Source organism: Harpia harpyja, chromosome 1, assembly GCF_026419915.1.
Source record: "Harpia harpyja isolate bHarHar1 chromosome 1, bHarHar1 primary haplotype, whole genome shotgun sequence".
Lineage (NCBI taxonomy): Eukaryota > Metazoa > Chordata > Aves > Accipitriformes > Accipitridae > Harpia > Harpia harpyja.
This window is the reverse complement of record NC_068940.1, coordinates 51471293-51488563: the sequence shown is the minus strand read 5'-3', so window position 1 is coordinate 51488563 and position 17271 is coordinate 51471293. Positions and strand designations below refer to the sequence as shown.

Here is a 17271-nt window from a genome sequence, read left to right as displayed (position 1 = left end):
TAATCTTCCCTTCACGGCCCCTCATGGTTTTGGGCAGATAATCTTGTCCTTATTCTAATTACCTTGTTCAACTGGGAGCAAGACAGTCCCTTACCTATGAAATATCAAAGTAGCGTAGCACAGACTGACACCAAGGTGAGAAAGCACTGATGGAAGCCACTGAATTACAGCCCCGAAGAGAACACACAACGTGATGTGCGGTACTGCAATTCTGTAAGCGACCTCCTGAACGCCCTAATCTGGTTATCAACGGATAAGGACAGAAATGCATTATCCCCTCCAAGGAACAAGAAATCCAGAGCAAGGAACGGTTCCTGACTGGTTTTCCTCAGCAGCCTCAGAACACAACTTGCAGGTCAAACATAGACCTAAATTCACTGAAGTATGTGAAATGTCTTTAAGACTGAGATAGTGCATGCCTTCCCACTGGCACGTATTCAGTACAGTAGAAGTCACAGTCTCAATTGTTTGCTGGGCCACAAACACAGTACTATTTTTTTTCCTGTACATTCTTCCAACGAAAGACTGGAGAGCTTGAGACAGTTAACATGGGGGCAAACAGAAAATCTGGCTCTTTCCTTTAATCTTTACTTGACAAATCAGATTAAGATTCAAATGTTAAGCACCACGTTTTATTTATATTTCTGCTTGTGCTCAAGAAAACAAAATTCCAAAAGGTTACAATAAGCCAGTGTCTTGCATTCAAGATGAAATGTTGAAATCACCACCTCTACATAGCATTTCCAAACATAGTCTGTGCAATTCTGTAACATACCTAGGCTGATTACGTGAGCAAACCAAACCAAATCAAATAAAAAAAAAAAAAAAAAAAAAATCTGTTCTCTGAAGTATCTGCACAACACCTTCCAGAAAATCAGCATAGTCTCACAAATAATAAGTTAAACATACATACTGGCCACAACAAAGCGACATTTTGTCAAGAAAAGACATTTCTCAAAGGCTACAGAATCACTAACCTTAGAACAGATTGTTTCTTCTATGTAACATATATTAGGAGGATGTACAGGATATTTGCAAAACAAAAAACCGTGGCGAAACCTACATTAAATTCGGAAAAAAAGATCCACAAGTTTTCTTAATAGTAACTAAGGTTTTGTTTTCCCTAGCGGTTTCATAACACAACATCAGAAGACTGAATTCCTTGTAAATGTGGTAAGCAGTAGTTTTGAGACTAACGGCTACATAATCATCCTACACACTGTTAATTGTATCTGGCATTATTGCTCAAAGCTCCTACACAGAATGTCAGCTGACTGCCTGAACAGTACTTTGTACTTAGTGCCTTTGTTAATGATGAATTAAATTATACCGAAGAGAGTTCCACAACCACCCTCACTTTATAAACCTCAACCATTACAGAGCCACAAAAATCCTATGGCTTTGCCTAGGGAATACAGTTATTTCTTAACATTCTACAACTTGCATCCTTAATCTGCAAAAGTTCCCACAATCCATGTTTACACCATGGAGAACTGTGTTGCTTCACACGAAGGAAAGATAAAGAAAAACATGCCTAGAAAAAAAAATCTCAACAAGAAAGAGCTTACTACATGTTCAGTTCTACAAAGACCATGATTTCCCTTGCATCCTGCAGATGGCAAACAAAAACACAAACATCAGAGAATTGCACGAGGTTTTTTTAACTATACAGTCCAGCCTTAATTTCACTGCTCTGGTCACACTGATTATCTCTTTCAGTTTCTAACATCAAAGAACTAGGTGAAAAACATACATTTAAGGACGCCTTAAGAAAGGGTCTTTCTTGGGACTTCTACTACTGATGCTCTAGCAAATTCAGATAAAAGATTCACCTTAATCTAAGTACGTGATCTTGGTAAAACCGTCTTCCTTAATGTTATTTAAAACTATATATATCATCATTTGCAAAAGCACAGCCCTCCTACTACATTCCCAAACTTACTGCAAGTCCAATGAAGACTTTTCAAGTTTCTCTGAAAATAATAATGCATATATAGAAAGTCATCAGGTTATTAAGCTCAAAGAACCTGGCAGTCACGCAAAAACAAGAGATGTGATAAAGATAAAGCGTATGTCCAGTTTTTAATCAAAACACAACAAAATAGTCTGTATTGCTTTACTGACCTACTTTCAATTGGTTTGTGTAACAATACACTGTGCAGTGAAGGAAGCGTAGTAACATCCCATGTCTTTATTAAATATATATTCCTAGCCCTAGAAGCAAGGCACTTCTTTTACAGCTACACTGAATTACCATGAGTTTCTTCACAAAACAGTACAAATTAACATACACTTGTTTACAAAGCGGTATAGTAAATTCAGTCTTATCTTACAGAGCTGGCTAACACCAGTAACACCGAGACAAGAGGAGGTAAACAGACTGCCAACATAAAAATGCGGAGTGGAAACTGCCAGCGTCATAAATAATTAAGACCACAGACCATCCCGTAAATCCATGCATGGTTAAAATTTAAAAAAGAACCAGAGCTCAGTGCCCAAGGCACCCTCCGGCTGCAGGTACCACCCGGGATACACCGGGATAAGAGGTCCACCTGCCACACAGGAGGCTGAACACACTTAACTACGGCCATACCTTCCCTTGCGAGACGGAAGAAGAGGCGCGGAGCCCGGCGGCCCTTTTCTCCCCTTATCGGAGGGCATCGCCCGGCCCCGGCGGGCCCCTCCGGCCACGGAGCGCCCCGACCAACCTGCGCGCCCCTCGCCGGCGACACGGCACCGCTCCCCGGGCCGCCCCGCGCTTCCACAGGGCTACGACCCCCCCCCCCCCCCCCCACTCTTCCCCTGCCCTGTCGCCGGCCGGGGCAGCGCCGGTCCCCGGAGGCACGAAACTCACCGTCCCCCACAGCCATCATACCGCGGCGGTGGCGCGGCGGCTGCCGGCTCCCTACCGCAATAGTCGCCGCCCCGCTTCAAAATAGCAGTCCCGCCTCACGCGGGAAACCCCCTCCCGAGCCGCCGCCGCCGCGCCTGGCCCGGCCCCGGCCCCGTCTCACCGGGGACTTTTACTGCGCTCCTTCCCGCTCCCCCGCCGGTCACGTGCCCCGCGGGGTGTTCCCCCCACCCCCCTCCCGCTGCCCGGCCCTTCCGCCCACCCCGGCAAGCGGGGGAGCACAGGCCCACCCGTCAGGGCCCTGAGGTGACATGGCACCCCGGGCGGGGGGAAGTTCTCCCCCGCGAAAAACGATGCAAGACCCTCCCTGCTTTCTGCAAGGCCGCCTCGATTAAGGAGAGGGCTCCCACGGAAAAGAAACCCACCAAAAAAAAAAAAAAAAAAAAAAAAGCAAAACCAGAGGAAGGAGAAGATGGCTTGTTGAAGAAAGGTGCTCTCTGAGGAGAGTATTTGGAAATCCCCTCAAAACTTGAAGAGAAATGGCTTTTTAAAGCATGCATGCAACAGATGCTGGGGAGCATTTTGCAGTGGTATGGAAATTACAACAAAAACCGACCCAAAACCTGAACTTCTGCTTACAGAAGTTATTCCCAAACAGAAGTTTATTCCCAAACCAATGTTTTGAGTGACATAGAAAGAGGACAATCCAATAAAATAAAAAAAGAGGAAAAAAAAATCCAATGTACTCTGTCCTGCCTGAGAAGTTTAAAATGCAGATAGACACACAACTGTAACGAATGCAGAACTGCCCAGCGCCTGTAAAACACGCATTTTTGTAATTCAAAAACTCAGGGAAGTTCCTTAAAAAACAGTGGAAGCATCACTCTGCTAAGGCCCTTTCCTTCCAAATAGGTTTGAACTGACCACTACACTTCACTGGCCAGTATATTTTCCTATTTAGAATTATAAACCAGCAAGAAAAAGAGCTGAAATTTAAAACAATGTGGCTACATTCTGACCATTCGCATTGAGCAAGCAAAAGAAATGCGTGTAGCTCAAAACCCTATAAAATAATCATGGCAGCTATTATCCATTTCCATATTTCCCAAACAATATACATTCATACTGTGCCACACTGGTGAGCTCTGTCAAGAGTATGTCATCATTGTCTCCATAGTAACTATATTTCCAAAAAGAAAACAGCAAAGGGGAATAAAAAACAAGAGCGTAATGTGGAAAAACAGATACACACTTGTGCTATGGACTTTTATTTGCCCCCCCTGCTGTTTTTTTTTTTTAAGAACATGTACCTCGACTGCATCTTTATCACCCATAACACAGCTCCCCCACAGCTGTGATACTAGCATCACTGTATCCTACCTGTCACATTTTACATTTGTAAAGGGAACACTACGAGGCATACCATTAAAATGGGAAAATTGCACGGGTTGAATAGAGATGTACAATTTATATTAACCTCAAAGCATTCTGTCTGCTGAATAAGGCAAAGTAGAGAGCTCAACATTATTATTTTCCCTACTTTTCTTTTAATTCCCCGTCTCAAAATTTACACTACTACCCAGTAGAGGAGTCTGTTTAAATTCTCTTAGAGAAAACAGTATTTACAAATTTCAGGCAGTAGAAACAACTGCTTTTGCAGCTTTGAGATTGGCTGCTAGTTCTGTTTCCATAGAAATGAACATTCATTTGCTGAAAAATGGGGAGGTGCTTTAAAGAACATTCTGCAGTTTGCAGGGATACACATATTTCTGGTGGAGTAAAAGGGCAAAACTAGCAGTACACGTAAGATTTTTGCTTAACAGGCAAACATCCTGATACGATTATCTTAATGTGCAACATCATTATGAATGTAAACAAACCCCAAGGTTTTCATAGCAGCTATCATTCACATAATTCACATTAAAGAAATGATGTCTGTTTTTACCATCCACATCTGAGGGCAAGGGAAGATGGGGGGAATGGGAGAAAATAATTTAAAAAAAAAAAAAAAGAAATCAAAGGTCAGTTGGAGAAGCAAGTTAGCAGTATGATACTATTTAAGCCTGTAAGTCATCCTCATCAAGCAAAAGCACTAAGAATTTTGCCCAGTCCCCTTGTTAGACACAGGGCCTTCTCATCTGTTGGCTTTTGAAACTCCTTGCCACATCCTGCCCCAATTATTCCATCCATACTTGTTTCAATATGCTTTTCACCTCGACTACCCTTCAAGAGGATCTGTCAGTCTCTAACAGTAACTTGTTATCCTCCTCCTCTTTCTAGTTTCATCAGGGATCAGATTCAATAAAGGAAGATGGTAACACAAGGCTAAAGGGACTGTTCACGCTACGTCCACTCTAACACAGTCACGGGGATAATAAGCTACTAAATCTACCAGTGTGCGCAAGACTGCTAGTATGGTATCTTTTCCTCTCCTCCCTGTATTTCTCCCACATACCTAAGGATACCAATACAATATTTTTAAAACCTGTCATGTGTTTAATCATGCTAGTACTTTTTTTAAAAATATATATTTGTTTTGATTATGAAAACACTGTGGAAGACATTCTTGTATTCAGATTGTTTAAAGCTGCGAGTTTTGAGGTTTCTATTCCTTTTTTTTTCTTTTGCCTCCTAAGTAAATGCTGAATAAAGAGACTGAACAACTGACATTAGTATTATTTGATAAAAGAATCCTAAGTCACATCTCTGGATTCTCAGAAATGAGGTCAACACAACAAAGATTTACTACCGCAGCAGTGTCACTCAGGACTATGAAGAAGCTGACGTCTTCCATGATTGTATGAGCAAGCCCTTCCCTATCCATCACACACGGAAGAGAACCCTCATTAGTACAGTTAACTTCTTTGGCAAAAGAATCTGGCAAAAAGCCACTCCTTTTGCTGGTAAAAAGGTCCACTACAGAGCTGCGCCAGCCTAATTATATTAAAGCCTGTTGAACAGGTTTTTTGCCCCCTCCCCTCCATCTTTGGAAACATAACCCTCTTCCCCCTTCGCTTCCCAAACCCTACTCCAAAATACCCAAAGCACTAAAAAAAATCCTCAACACTGTAACAGATGTATTTAGACATTAAAATTTGGCCTTTATCCAGAGATGTTTGATAAAGCTCCTAAAGAAAAGTTGGTAACAAGGCTACAGGAATTCAACCGTAACTTTCATTCTACACGTGCAACCAGTAAATACAAATTATTCTTCAGAGAATAATGAAGGACGAAGCCAAGATAAAGCACTAACAGTGGAAGAGTATCTTTTCAATAACATTAAAAAAAATTGTCTAGATGAATACAACAGATAAACTAGGTTCAACGAAAAATACTGAAACCAACATATTAGAGGGATTCTCTCTCTATGGTACCAAAACAGAATCATAGCAACTTTTGCATAGAAAATGCCACCTACAAGACAAAATAAATGGTTTATACTGCTGTAGACCAGCTTTGATATCTGCACTTTGCAGGCGAGATAAAAATGGCTTAAAGAAAAACAAACTTAATCAACTCTCTTAAAACAGACAAAAAGCTCACAAGTGCTATGTATACTAGTCCAGCAATGTTGTGTTTATATTTTCATATATATTTAATTATTTCAATGCGTTTATATTCCCTCAAATAACCTTCTCTGTTCTCCTGAGAACTACCAACAGAAGAAAATATGTGTAAAATACGTCTTTGAACCTCTCAAACCTATGCAGTAGTATTAACTTCAAATGCAGAAGATAATGGTTTACCCTTCCACAATGAGTAAATTTACCATAACAGAACATTTACGTAAAACACTTCTCCCCAAAATTAATAAGTTCTCTTTGTGGTTGTTTTTATACATTAATCCTTACAAATCTATTTTTGTATTCTTTAAGTGTTCAAGAATAGCAATGGTTTTTTTATTTCAAAGCAGAAAGAAGCATAGAAGCTTACTACCTCAAAGAAAAGGTTGTAAAACCACATTCCTTTGAACCTACAGTCTTTTCTGTTTTCACACTAACAAGAAAAGGACGAGAATATTTAAAATTAAAAGGTCTATTTGCGTACATTAACAAATCATATGCATTCCTCAAAATATTTCTACTCTTGCATAGTTACACTTTTTAGATCGAGCAGAGCCCCCTTTTCAGTCAGCATAGTTGCTTTGAAAGGAAAAGCAACATCAGAAAACCCTCCCCTATAAAACAAGATTTACCAATTCCTTGCAGAAGACAGACAATGAAGCTTTCAAAAACAACTACATTAAAGCCACTGCCACAACACCTCCCTTGTTGTGCTGTTCTGTAACAGTTTTTTTTCTTAAATTATAGATTTAAATAAGAAAGAATGATGGTTTTGCTCTTTTGTACTATAAAATACTATATCAAGAATGCAGTAGGAAGCAACAAGGATTCTCTGCACAACAGGTTTTCTTTTCATGAAATACACCAAAAATAAAGAGCTCAAATTCAGCACAGATAAGACTCTTAACTTTCAACATTTAAGTGTCTTTGAATGCTGCAGTCACCTATTTCTATAATTTAAAACTCCACGTACTATAATCATTATTAATATATTTTAACTGAGAAGAAATCAAACACATCCATCACTAAATTACCATTTTCTTTCAGAAACATACTGTAAGATCGGATATAGATTCATCTCATCTTTTTTCCCCATGTACGAATACTTTGCAGCATTCTTGTATCCTCTGCTGAGCAGACATGTAACTTATCAAAGATTCACTGCTTGTTTCCATGCAGTTTCAACACCTTTTCCAATTGTATTCTGACTGCAGTTCAGCAAATACTCTCAGTAATACAGTATAAGTTTGTTTCACTGTCTCATTTTCTTAGTATTTACATGTTTCTAGTCATTCATCTCACAGTGATAATACTAGTGTTTAAATATTTATTCTGTATTAATCTAAAGCTGATTATAAATATATGATCTTTCATACTCACCACTGACGCTACTTAAAATCATACTTCCAGAGCTTCTTACTTCATCAAATTTTGCAAAGATTGTTTGCAGCCTGTAAAGTACAACAGCAAAAAAAATATTTGTACATTTCTGAAATCCCCCTGGATACTGGTGAAAACAGAAATCCATTTATTATCATATACAAAGCAGTAGTACAGAATATACAAGGGATTAAGAGTATCAAGAAACAACTTAAGCTAGTTGAGCATCTTCACACAAATGCACAGAAAACCAAGTCAACTTAGCAAAGAACAAAACTGAGCATCATTATTAGCGTGATTAAAAATAACTAAAATTCTAAAGTTCAAATTCTAAAGTTCAGGTTCAGTAATAGAATATATTGAGTTCAGATGACTATGGTATTACCCTATTTATACACAACAATAAAAAGCAACAATTTGAACTATGGAATGTTCATGTGGGAGAAAAAATAGGGATTACTATTTAATTTGTTCTGAGACAATTACTAATCTTCCTCAAAATTTTTGCTCCTCAAAATTTCCTCAGTTTTTTTATGAAAATACTTTTGTAGTAGTAAACACTTCCACAGCAAAAAAAAAAAAAAAAAGGAAATACTGTTTTCTAAACTTAAGGTACACTAAACACTTTAGTTATGTTCAACACGCACACCACTGATTTAAATTCTCACAAAACACACTGCAAGTACTTAGCTACAGGTAAATAGTAAAAAAAAAAAAACACAACAAAAAAAAAACCAAAAAAAACACCCAACCCCAAAACCCACCAAAAAACTCTAGATCTGCAATCTAGTCCCACAAGGTAGAAAATGCTATTCAAGCAAGAAAGCTGGCAAAACACTTAAAACAGCCATTTCTCATCACTTCTGCAGAAACTCAGTACAGCAGTGGAAGTATCTCACAGAAAAAAACGTGACCCACACACTAGCGATAGGTTTGTACTGACATAATACACTGTTCAGCTGCAAACAATTGAGAACATTTTCTTACCTTTCTCCAAAGACTTTCCTGCATTTTAGACTACTCAGAATACGGTAGTATCTAACATGCATGTGAATTTTTAGACTAGCAGGACTGTTTCCTGACCTTAAACGCACAGTTATGAACTACAAATCACACGAGAGTCTGCAACTCTCCGAACAGGAACAGTTCAGCTACAGTTCCAGTACTAGAGACTACATTACCCAATTCAAAATTTGCTAAAAGAGCAAATTCTGAAAAGGCTTTGTTTACAACTCACAGTCCCAACTATTGTAAGACAAACCAAGAAAAATGGGTAAGAACAGTGCTGGGGTATGAAAATTCTCACAATACATAAAGGATCAAAGTCAAGGGCTCACAAAGATTTAACCTGAACATTTCCTTAAGCACACACCACTTTTACTCAATGATCTGTGTAGAGAGGCTGTGCACTCTCACTGTGCACAGCCTACCTCCACTGACACTGAATATCCCTTTCATTCACTGGTACCTCATTTATCTAATAATGAAGAATGTGATAAAATCATGAAATGCAGCCAGGCAACGGCATAAAAAAACTGAGCTTTCCCCCCCAACTTTCCAATGTTTTAGGACTCTCACAATGCATTATCTTTACTTTCCAAATACTCTAAAGCAATCTGCTACAGAGCAAATTTTCCTGGATTTAACAGGCCCACAACAAGAACTACCCAGATTTAGCTGAGAATTCCACAAAAAGGCCTATCCTACTGCAAGCATCTAAAAAAACAAAACCAAAAAAACCCTTAATCATGTAAGTCAATAACCCAAACCATAACACAAACCAGCAGTTGTTCTACCATCTCAATTTATCTCAAAACTATATGTAGCTCAGTAGCAGTTTGCCTGATCTTCCCCTAACGTACTTGTCAGTCTTCTCTCTGGAACCTTTTATCCTCTCCCTTTTGCGTCACCATTCCATTTACAACCACTGCAGCCACAGCAAAATGTCTGAAATGGCAGCAATTCACAACTGTCAGACCACACCGCCTTAATAATACTAAATCTCAGTCTTTTAATGAAAAGGTCAGTTTGTAAACCAAAGGCAATTTATACCAAAATGGGTTTTTTGCACTTAGACTTGAAAAAGTAAAACTGCAGTTGTGATACGAAATGCTTTTCGGGTACTAGCATTTACTAATGACACATGGAATCCCATTAACATGCTATGTGCTTTCAAACGTACAAAGTGAGAAGTTCACCCAAGAATCAATACACATAGTAATGCATTATGCCATCTTGCTTTCGTAAAAGAAAGTTAATGTATTTGCTTCATATGTACCATAGGAATTATTTCTACTGTTTACCAGTGATTGCAAGTTGCCCTCAATGCTGCTGGATTCCATACTAAACACTGCATTAACAGTTCGCCCAGTTAATGAGGGGGACTTAACACTACATCTGAAAGGCTGAAACTGTTATCCTGAGAAAAACTGAAAATGAAGACTAGAGAGATTAACAGATTTCCTTTAAAATTTCACTTTATCCTTTATATCCTGTTAGGCTGATGTTACGCATTTGGCACACATATTTTAAAGAATTCAAAAGAAAAACGTATTTCCTGCTCTTTTGAACTTAGTTTTCAAAAATGTTTTCCTGAGTGTTTTAAACAGAAGAGAAAAATGAAATGCTTCCTTATAAATACATTTTAATAATACACACATTGCCTCTCAGTCTGGGCAAAATATCTGATAAAGTACTATGAACATTAAAAAATGGGTTTGTCAGCACTGGATGCTATGCAGTCAGTGGTGCAGGCTGGAGAACAACACAGTACTGCTGCTCCTAAAGCTTTCAAAGCATGTCCTTATGACCAGAGGTATGCTTTATAGTATTCTGTTGTAATTAGGAAAAAAAAAAAAAAATCCAATAAAACACAGCTGACAAAATGGTCAAGCACTACTGTAGATGCAACCCTCTCTTTAGTACAGCTTACAGGAACTGCAACTACTACTTTGCAAAGACTCACAACATTTTATTCCTCCCTCTCCTCCCACCCAGCTCTTCATGCTACCCTCTTCTCATATTTCTTCACATAGCCACAGGCAGCAAGGCAGTATGGGCTAAGGTCTCTAAAATTATTGCAACCATGGTCAATTTAAGAATATTTACAGGAGTTCAGCTCCTGAAAAAAGAGAGCCTGGCCAAGAGGAATCCAAGAAAGTTTACAGGACTAGGTGAAGACTAGTTTCACCATCATCAGCTATGAGGAATGTTCTTTGAAAAGAGCAGCATTATTACTCCTTTATCTCATATCTGCAAGCCCAAGTCTGGATATGACATGCATAATCAATCAGTGAAGTCAGCAGACAATCGAAATAGTATGTCACCAGTGAATAGAAATATTATCTTCTTTCTCCAAAATGCACAGACAGGTCTTCTGCAACTTCATATATGGAAGGAAAAATCCCCATTGATGAAAAACCCATGTTCAGGACAGCAGGCCACTTCTGCATGGGCTGGAGGACAGTTGCTGTCTCAGTGAATGAACGAATATATGAGGTTGCAGCACTTACAATGGGGGCTCCTGGCAAGCTACTAAACCCTCTCCTACGGCAGGTGACAGGTCTCTATCAAAGGATTAACAAAATTATGGTGATTACATTCAATGAGAGGAAAACATATCCATCTAAGACACAGCTTGAGCTGACATGCACGCACATGGAAACGCAGATGCTAGCAAAGAACATGCACTACACTTCTAGATTGAAAAGCTGTTATTTATGACCATGCTTGATGGAGTTCAACTGTTTGCTTGACAGGCAGAGGGGGATACCTAAAAGTTTGGACCCTGTGATGAAGAGGCAAAAAAGCACCACTCCCCTGTCGATAGCAGAAGGATAAAGAAGAAGAAAGGGTGGTAACCAGTCTGTTCTTCATGTCCAAAGTGAGTCTAAAGCAGGAAATGGCCCATATGAAACCTTGCGCTTATTCCCCCCCCCCCCCCAAAAAAAAGGATCTCGCACAGACATGTGTCCACATCTGGACACACAGATGGACCTCATCTAAAACATGAACTAGACAGATAAGTAGAATGTGCATTCCACAAAATGCGGTATTCAGAAATGCATACTGCAAAATGTTTTAACCTTTCAGGATATAAACTTGTGGCCCTAGACATAAGCACTAAACAAATAACTGGTTTTATACATTTATGTTTCTCAAGTAACAGCGGGAAAAGTTGTCAGATGACTTCCTGAAAGATCTTAAAAAGCTTTTAACACTCAGACTAAGCAACTGCTATCCAGAGCCACATATACTGTTTCCATTCAGGGAAGGTCAGCCACACAGATTCTGTAACAAATTCAATCTGGCCCATATAAAGCAAAACCTGTTCACCCTTCTTGGCTCACAGAACAAGAAATATAAAATCCACTTTCAGTATTCACAAATGTATTAACACTAATACTTACAGGCCCGATACCAAAGACTGTCCAACTTCTTTGGGAGCAACTTTAATTAAAGGGCAAACAACATCCAAATTTCCAACCACTGAGTTGATACTGATTTTTCTGAAAAAGGAATGTGCTTCAGGCAAAAAGCACGATATTATTCTGAGATTTGTAAGTTGAAAAATAACAAATAGAAAGAGTAACTTACTGATTTTATTTATCGACAAACTCACAAATTAATCTCTGTAAAGAATAAAAATGCACTGATGAAAAATACAGTAGTAGCAGGTAGAGCTGAACTACAAAAGTAAGATCCCATCTTCTTTTATGTGTCCAATATCCTTCTCTAGAAAATCCAGTATTTTTCAAAAAGGCAAACCTACTACATGCAGATTACAAAACCTTTTAAGCTTACTATTATTAAATCACTAACTACATTTGGCTTTATATAGACACAACATGTATATACCATTTGCATATTTAAGGAAGTTGAACAATTTCTGAAAACAATGCTTGATTAACTTTCCTGCCTTCCTTTCAGCAGACATGAGCTCTTATTTTCAGTGCTTTCGGGCAGAGCGCATTCAAGCAGCAAGACACAGATCTCTAATGTGTCATTTGTTACGTAAACTAAACAAGCGTACATTCTGTTAAATCACGTGTGCACCAGATACTGAAGTAATAGCGTTTTCTGCTAATATCTGTATTTACACACAATTTTTAATGCCCTGTCATACCATGAAGGAGCTGCAGTGCAGTTCTTTAAGGCTGAACTCAACAACTGAAAGCAGCCGTGTCTGAACTACAGATTATCCGTAATACTTAAACCTACCCAGACACACAAATACGAACACAGATTCTCCTCAAAACAATGATACGATGATGCTCTACACCAAAGGGTTTTTTTCCACAGATCACAGCTGCTGCATAACCACATGAAAATTTTAATGCATCTAAGCAAAGGGAAAACTTCTAACAGGCACTGGGGAAGAAATGCCTTAAATTACGTCTGCCTCTGAAGGAACAAGGCTGAGCTACCATAGAGCTAACCTGTCTTTCCTGAGCTTTGTCAACCGCCTTGTTCCTTGTGCGAAGGAGTACGAAGAGACTACAGGAACTCTGCTTTCTGTCAGCGATGGATGGGACAGAGACTAGTAGCCTCATGCTCAACTCAAATTGTAACTCCCCCCTTCATCCCGACCTGAAAACTACTGCAGAGGACACAGCACCAGCACTCAGCTCATGTATTATTTTACACTAGCCTTGACTGTCAGGTGCAAAACTGTTGAGATTCAATGGCAACAACCCATTTAACATGCACCAAGTAGAGCCTTGCTTCTTTATGTAAATGCAAATGGTACAACTATGCTTGCTTTCAGATCAGGGGAATTTTGTATTCAACTGATTCAGACAGAAGAAATAACAATTTGGCACCTACTGCAACTAAATTAGAAGCTGTTGATTGCCCTGAGGATACAAAGCCCTGATGGTGTTTAATCCTATTTGGATCCCAAGATTTACTCAGTTTGTATCACATGGAAATGTGAACAGGATGAGCGCTGAACCTAAACTTATGGTCAGACCCAACATTCATAGCACAAAGGCTGTTGTTACCTGCACTCTTTCGCTCTTATTCCCTATTCCAAAAGATGTCCAAGACCCTATCTTAATGCAAGAAGGATCTTCTCCAGTATGTTCCAATTATCTGCTATAAAACTCAATTTTTGGAATTGTAGTAATAATATGGCTTAAACTTCTGTGGTAACCATATAATCTCTTAATAGTCTAAAATTGTGACAGCCATTAAATAGAAGAAAATGTGTACAACTTCCCATTCCCACAGGCAGGGTAAGCTTCTGTCCAAACAGGCTGAACTCTGCCTGGAATGTGAAACAATAAATTCAACACCATTCTCCTGTGACATTTTGATACCATATAAATCATCATTAAAAACTAGGGCTAATAGTTTTTTAGAAGGGTCTGATGAGGCACAGTATCCATTCTGATATTCTCTCTGACACCATGCAGTAGATACATTCAGCGTTATCAAAACCAAGAAGTGAGATGAAGACTCACAGTAAAGTGGTATGTTAATTGATAAGGGGTCAACACATTTTTAAAAGTGTAAATTGTTTTAATAAAGAATTTGAAAGATTATATAAACAGTCTTGCCCACTAAGTACAATTTCAAGCTCTGTCTAGCTTGCTTAATTAAACAAATCCTTACCAAGGTAGCAACAAAACAATGGCTACTTCTATTTCATATGAACTCATCTACACACAATGCAGACCAGCCTTTAAAGATTGGAATTGCTTTTCAGAAAGAGAAAGTACCGATGAAGCAAGCATTGTCAAAACTTCCTTGCACCTTTTGCAAGAAACATCCAGTGTCCTGTGATGGCATGTGTAACAGTTAGACCAATGAACACTCCTTCCAAATACTCCCTTCTCATTGAACCCTAGAATTGCAACTTCAGGATTGGGAAGTAGTTATTCTGAAAAGCACCCCTCTCTCATCTAACTGTAGCCCATAAGCAAACATCTAGGGTGGAATGGATCGGTCTGATGTAATTAGCAAGAAGCAAGGGAAGACAATTTTTCCATTACAACTATCTTCAAGAAAGTAGTTGCTTGTTGATTCGCCATACTTTCATTGCACACTCACACATGTACACACACACTTGTTCTCTCACATATGCGCAATACATGAAAAGTACTGATTTAAGTACTTCAGTTGAGACTCTTCTACACTGAGGCTAAACAGCAACTCTAGAATAAGGAACAAGATGTATATACTCAAGTATTTTCTGATTATTTCCCCGCTGCGCTCCATATCTATTTACTTAATTTTGAAACATTTTTCTACTACTGTCCAGTTCTCAGCTGCTCTTAAAGTCAGGGGATTTTAACTGGTGAATGCAAAACTGCTTTTCATCATAAACCTGTATGCCTCTTCCAAGCAGAAAAAGACAACAGCAAAAGAAAGTCAGGAACACTAGTAACATCACGATGGAAGCAAAACTAACTAGAAGGTAAAATCAAAACTGTAATAATTTTAAAACAAAGTTATAAGTGAGTTTCAAGTTCTGGTAAAGAACAGTAACACAAAATGGCTCAGGATTACAAAATCAGAACAGCTAACTCACCTGCCAGTTGGAATTCCTCTCTTCGTAAGATCTATTCGTACTTTCTCTCCCACATGTCTATAAACCTCTACAATGGCTAGTATGGCAGCATCTCTCACCTGTGAACACAGTTTAAATTGTTAATTTCAGGGTTACAGAAACCAAAACAACATTCACCAACAATCCACTAATCTTACAGTTTCTATCAACCTGCATGCCAACTCATTTCACAAAACAGTTGAAACAGTGAGGATGGAAGGGAAAGGAAATACAAGTGTTATTTGAAGATGATATTTGTTTCAAGTTAGAGCATCTCCAGATGGTAAATGAAAAACCCTAGAAATAACAGCTCTAGAGGGAATTTCTGGGATTGACATAAGAATAATATCTGTGGGGAAAAAAAAAAAAAAAGTGCTTTATTTAGGACTCTATCACAGTAGGCAATAGTTCCAAAAGCTAGTCCCTGCACTCAGCCTTGACACTTCATCTTGCTTTCCTCTGTTTCTACATGCAGCGAGGCCCTTCTGGAAAACTAAGGACCTGACCGCCCACAAGGGTGGGCCAAAGTGATCGGCGTTTTGTTTGCTTCCTTCAACAGGAATTACGTGGCATCACATAAGCACAAGGAAGGGAGTAAGACAAAATAGGGGAGGAGGAAGGAACAGTTAGAACAAGGAGACAGAGTGCCTCTTTAAAAATTTTAAACTGCCAAAAATGCATGTTAGTAAATGCCATTATTCTCTACAAAGAATTGCTGGAATGGCTTTAGTATTGTTCTTTGTAACAGTTTGAAATAACCCACAATTCCTTTATCAAGATATGAACTACATCTTCACTAATGATCAACAAACAAGACAAATTCTTAACAGATTTTCTCTAGAACAGAACAATGCTACACTATACAGAGGAGACAAGGACTTTGCTGCACCCAGAAAATTAGCATAAAGACCTATCCAGTTTATCTGCCCATCTCCTCCCCTTGCTACCTTCTTCCTTACTGTATTATTAGTCTTTTCTCTCAGACAGAACTCCAGATAAATCAAGAGAGATCTTATCCATTTACATTTGCAGGTTTTCTGAAGTTCAGATGTCACCGTTATGAACTACATCTTGATTTTCACTGCAGATGTTTTTGCTTAATTAACTGATTTAGCTACAGTCCCTGCATGTGCTCAAATGCCATTTGGGTTCCATTTAGGAAATTATTACACATGATAATGTTATCCTTAGCAAATTTGGCAGACTATTACAGGTCTCATGTAGGGGCTCCTTCTGGAGGCAATTCTTCCTGTCAATAGATTTTTCTTTCTCTTCTTTCAACATGCTCTGTAAAAAACAACTACTTTCAGTAATTACTAGTTTCAGTCTCTAAAGACAAAACTAAAGGGGCAGCGTATCGCAACACTACTGCCTTTGCAACTCTACTTTCCATATTCCAATCGATGTGCTGATTCAGACTAAAATGAGTTTATTGTTTCTCATGGTAGAAAATAACAATCTGTTGTATACAAGCAAGCCTATCGGCTTTTCTTTAATGCCTACATTTATTTTGCTTTCATTCCTCTGTGACAGTATGGTTGTTGAAGCACCAGTAAGTAATGAAATCCTTACCTGACTATTCGAGTCACCAAATGCTGCACACAGATGTGGTACCAACTTGCTGAGGATTAATGGTTGCGCACCATAACTAAAATGAAAAATAAAAAATTAAAATAAGTTAAATCTATTTTTTACAGAAAAACAAAAAATACTTCATGCAGAAGTGAACTTTTAGCTTAGCATTCATAAAATACAAACTTATATCAATCAAGCTCCATCTCTCTCTTACTAGTCCTTTGTCTACTTTTAAATAAGACAAAAATACTATGCCTTTAGTCTTTCTTTCAGTAAGCTCACAAGTTGTTTGATTTTTCCCATTTTTTAATTTAACTGAATCAGACTTCCTAAAGCATTAGTTTCAGAGA

At 38.6% G+C, this 17271-nt stretch overlaps 1 protein-coding gene across 41 annotated transcripts in view; it reads right to left on the bottom strand.

Moving 5' to 3' along the window:
- Positions 1 to 17271, bottom strand: part of CLASP2 (cytoplasmic linker associated protein 2) — a 157260-nt gene that overhangs the window by 108839 nt on the left and 31150 nt on the right. For 40 of the 41 annotated variants that reach the window (XM_052793778.1, XM_052793446.1, XM_052793530.1 and 37 more), the window contains 3 exons: positions 16919 to 16994; positions 15329 to 15426; positions 7795 to 7865 (listed from right to left, as the gene is read on the bottom strand). In XM_052793778.1, coding sequence (XP_052649738.1) covers positions 7795 to 7865; positions 15329 to 15426; positions 16919 to 16994 — 245 coding nt within the window. Of the gene's footprint in view, positions 1 to 2854; positions 2984 to 7794; positions 7866 to 15328; positions 15427 to 16918; positions 16995 to 17271 lie in introns of those variants that run through there. The other variant, XM_052793777.1, reaches the window with a different exon arrangement.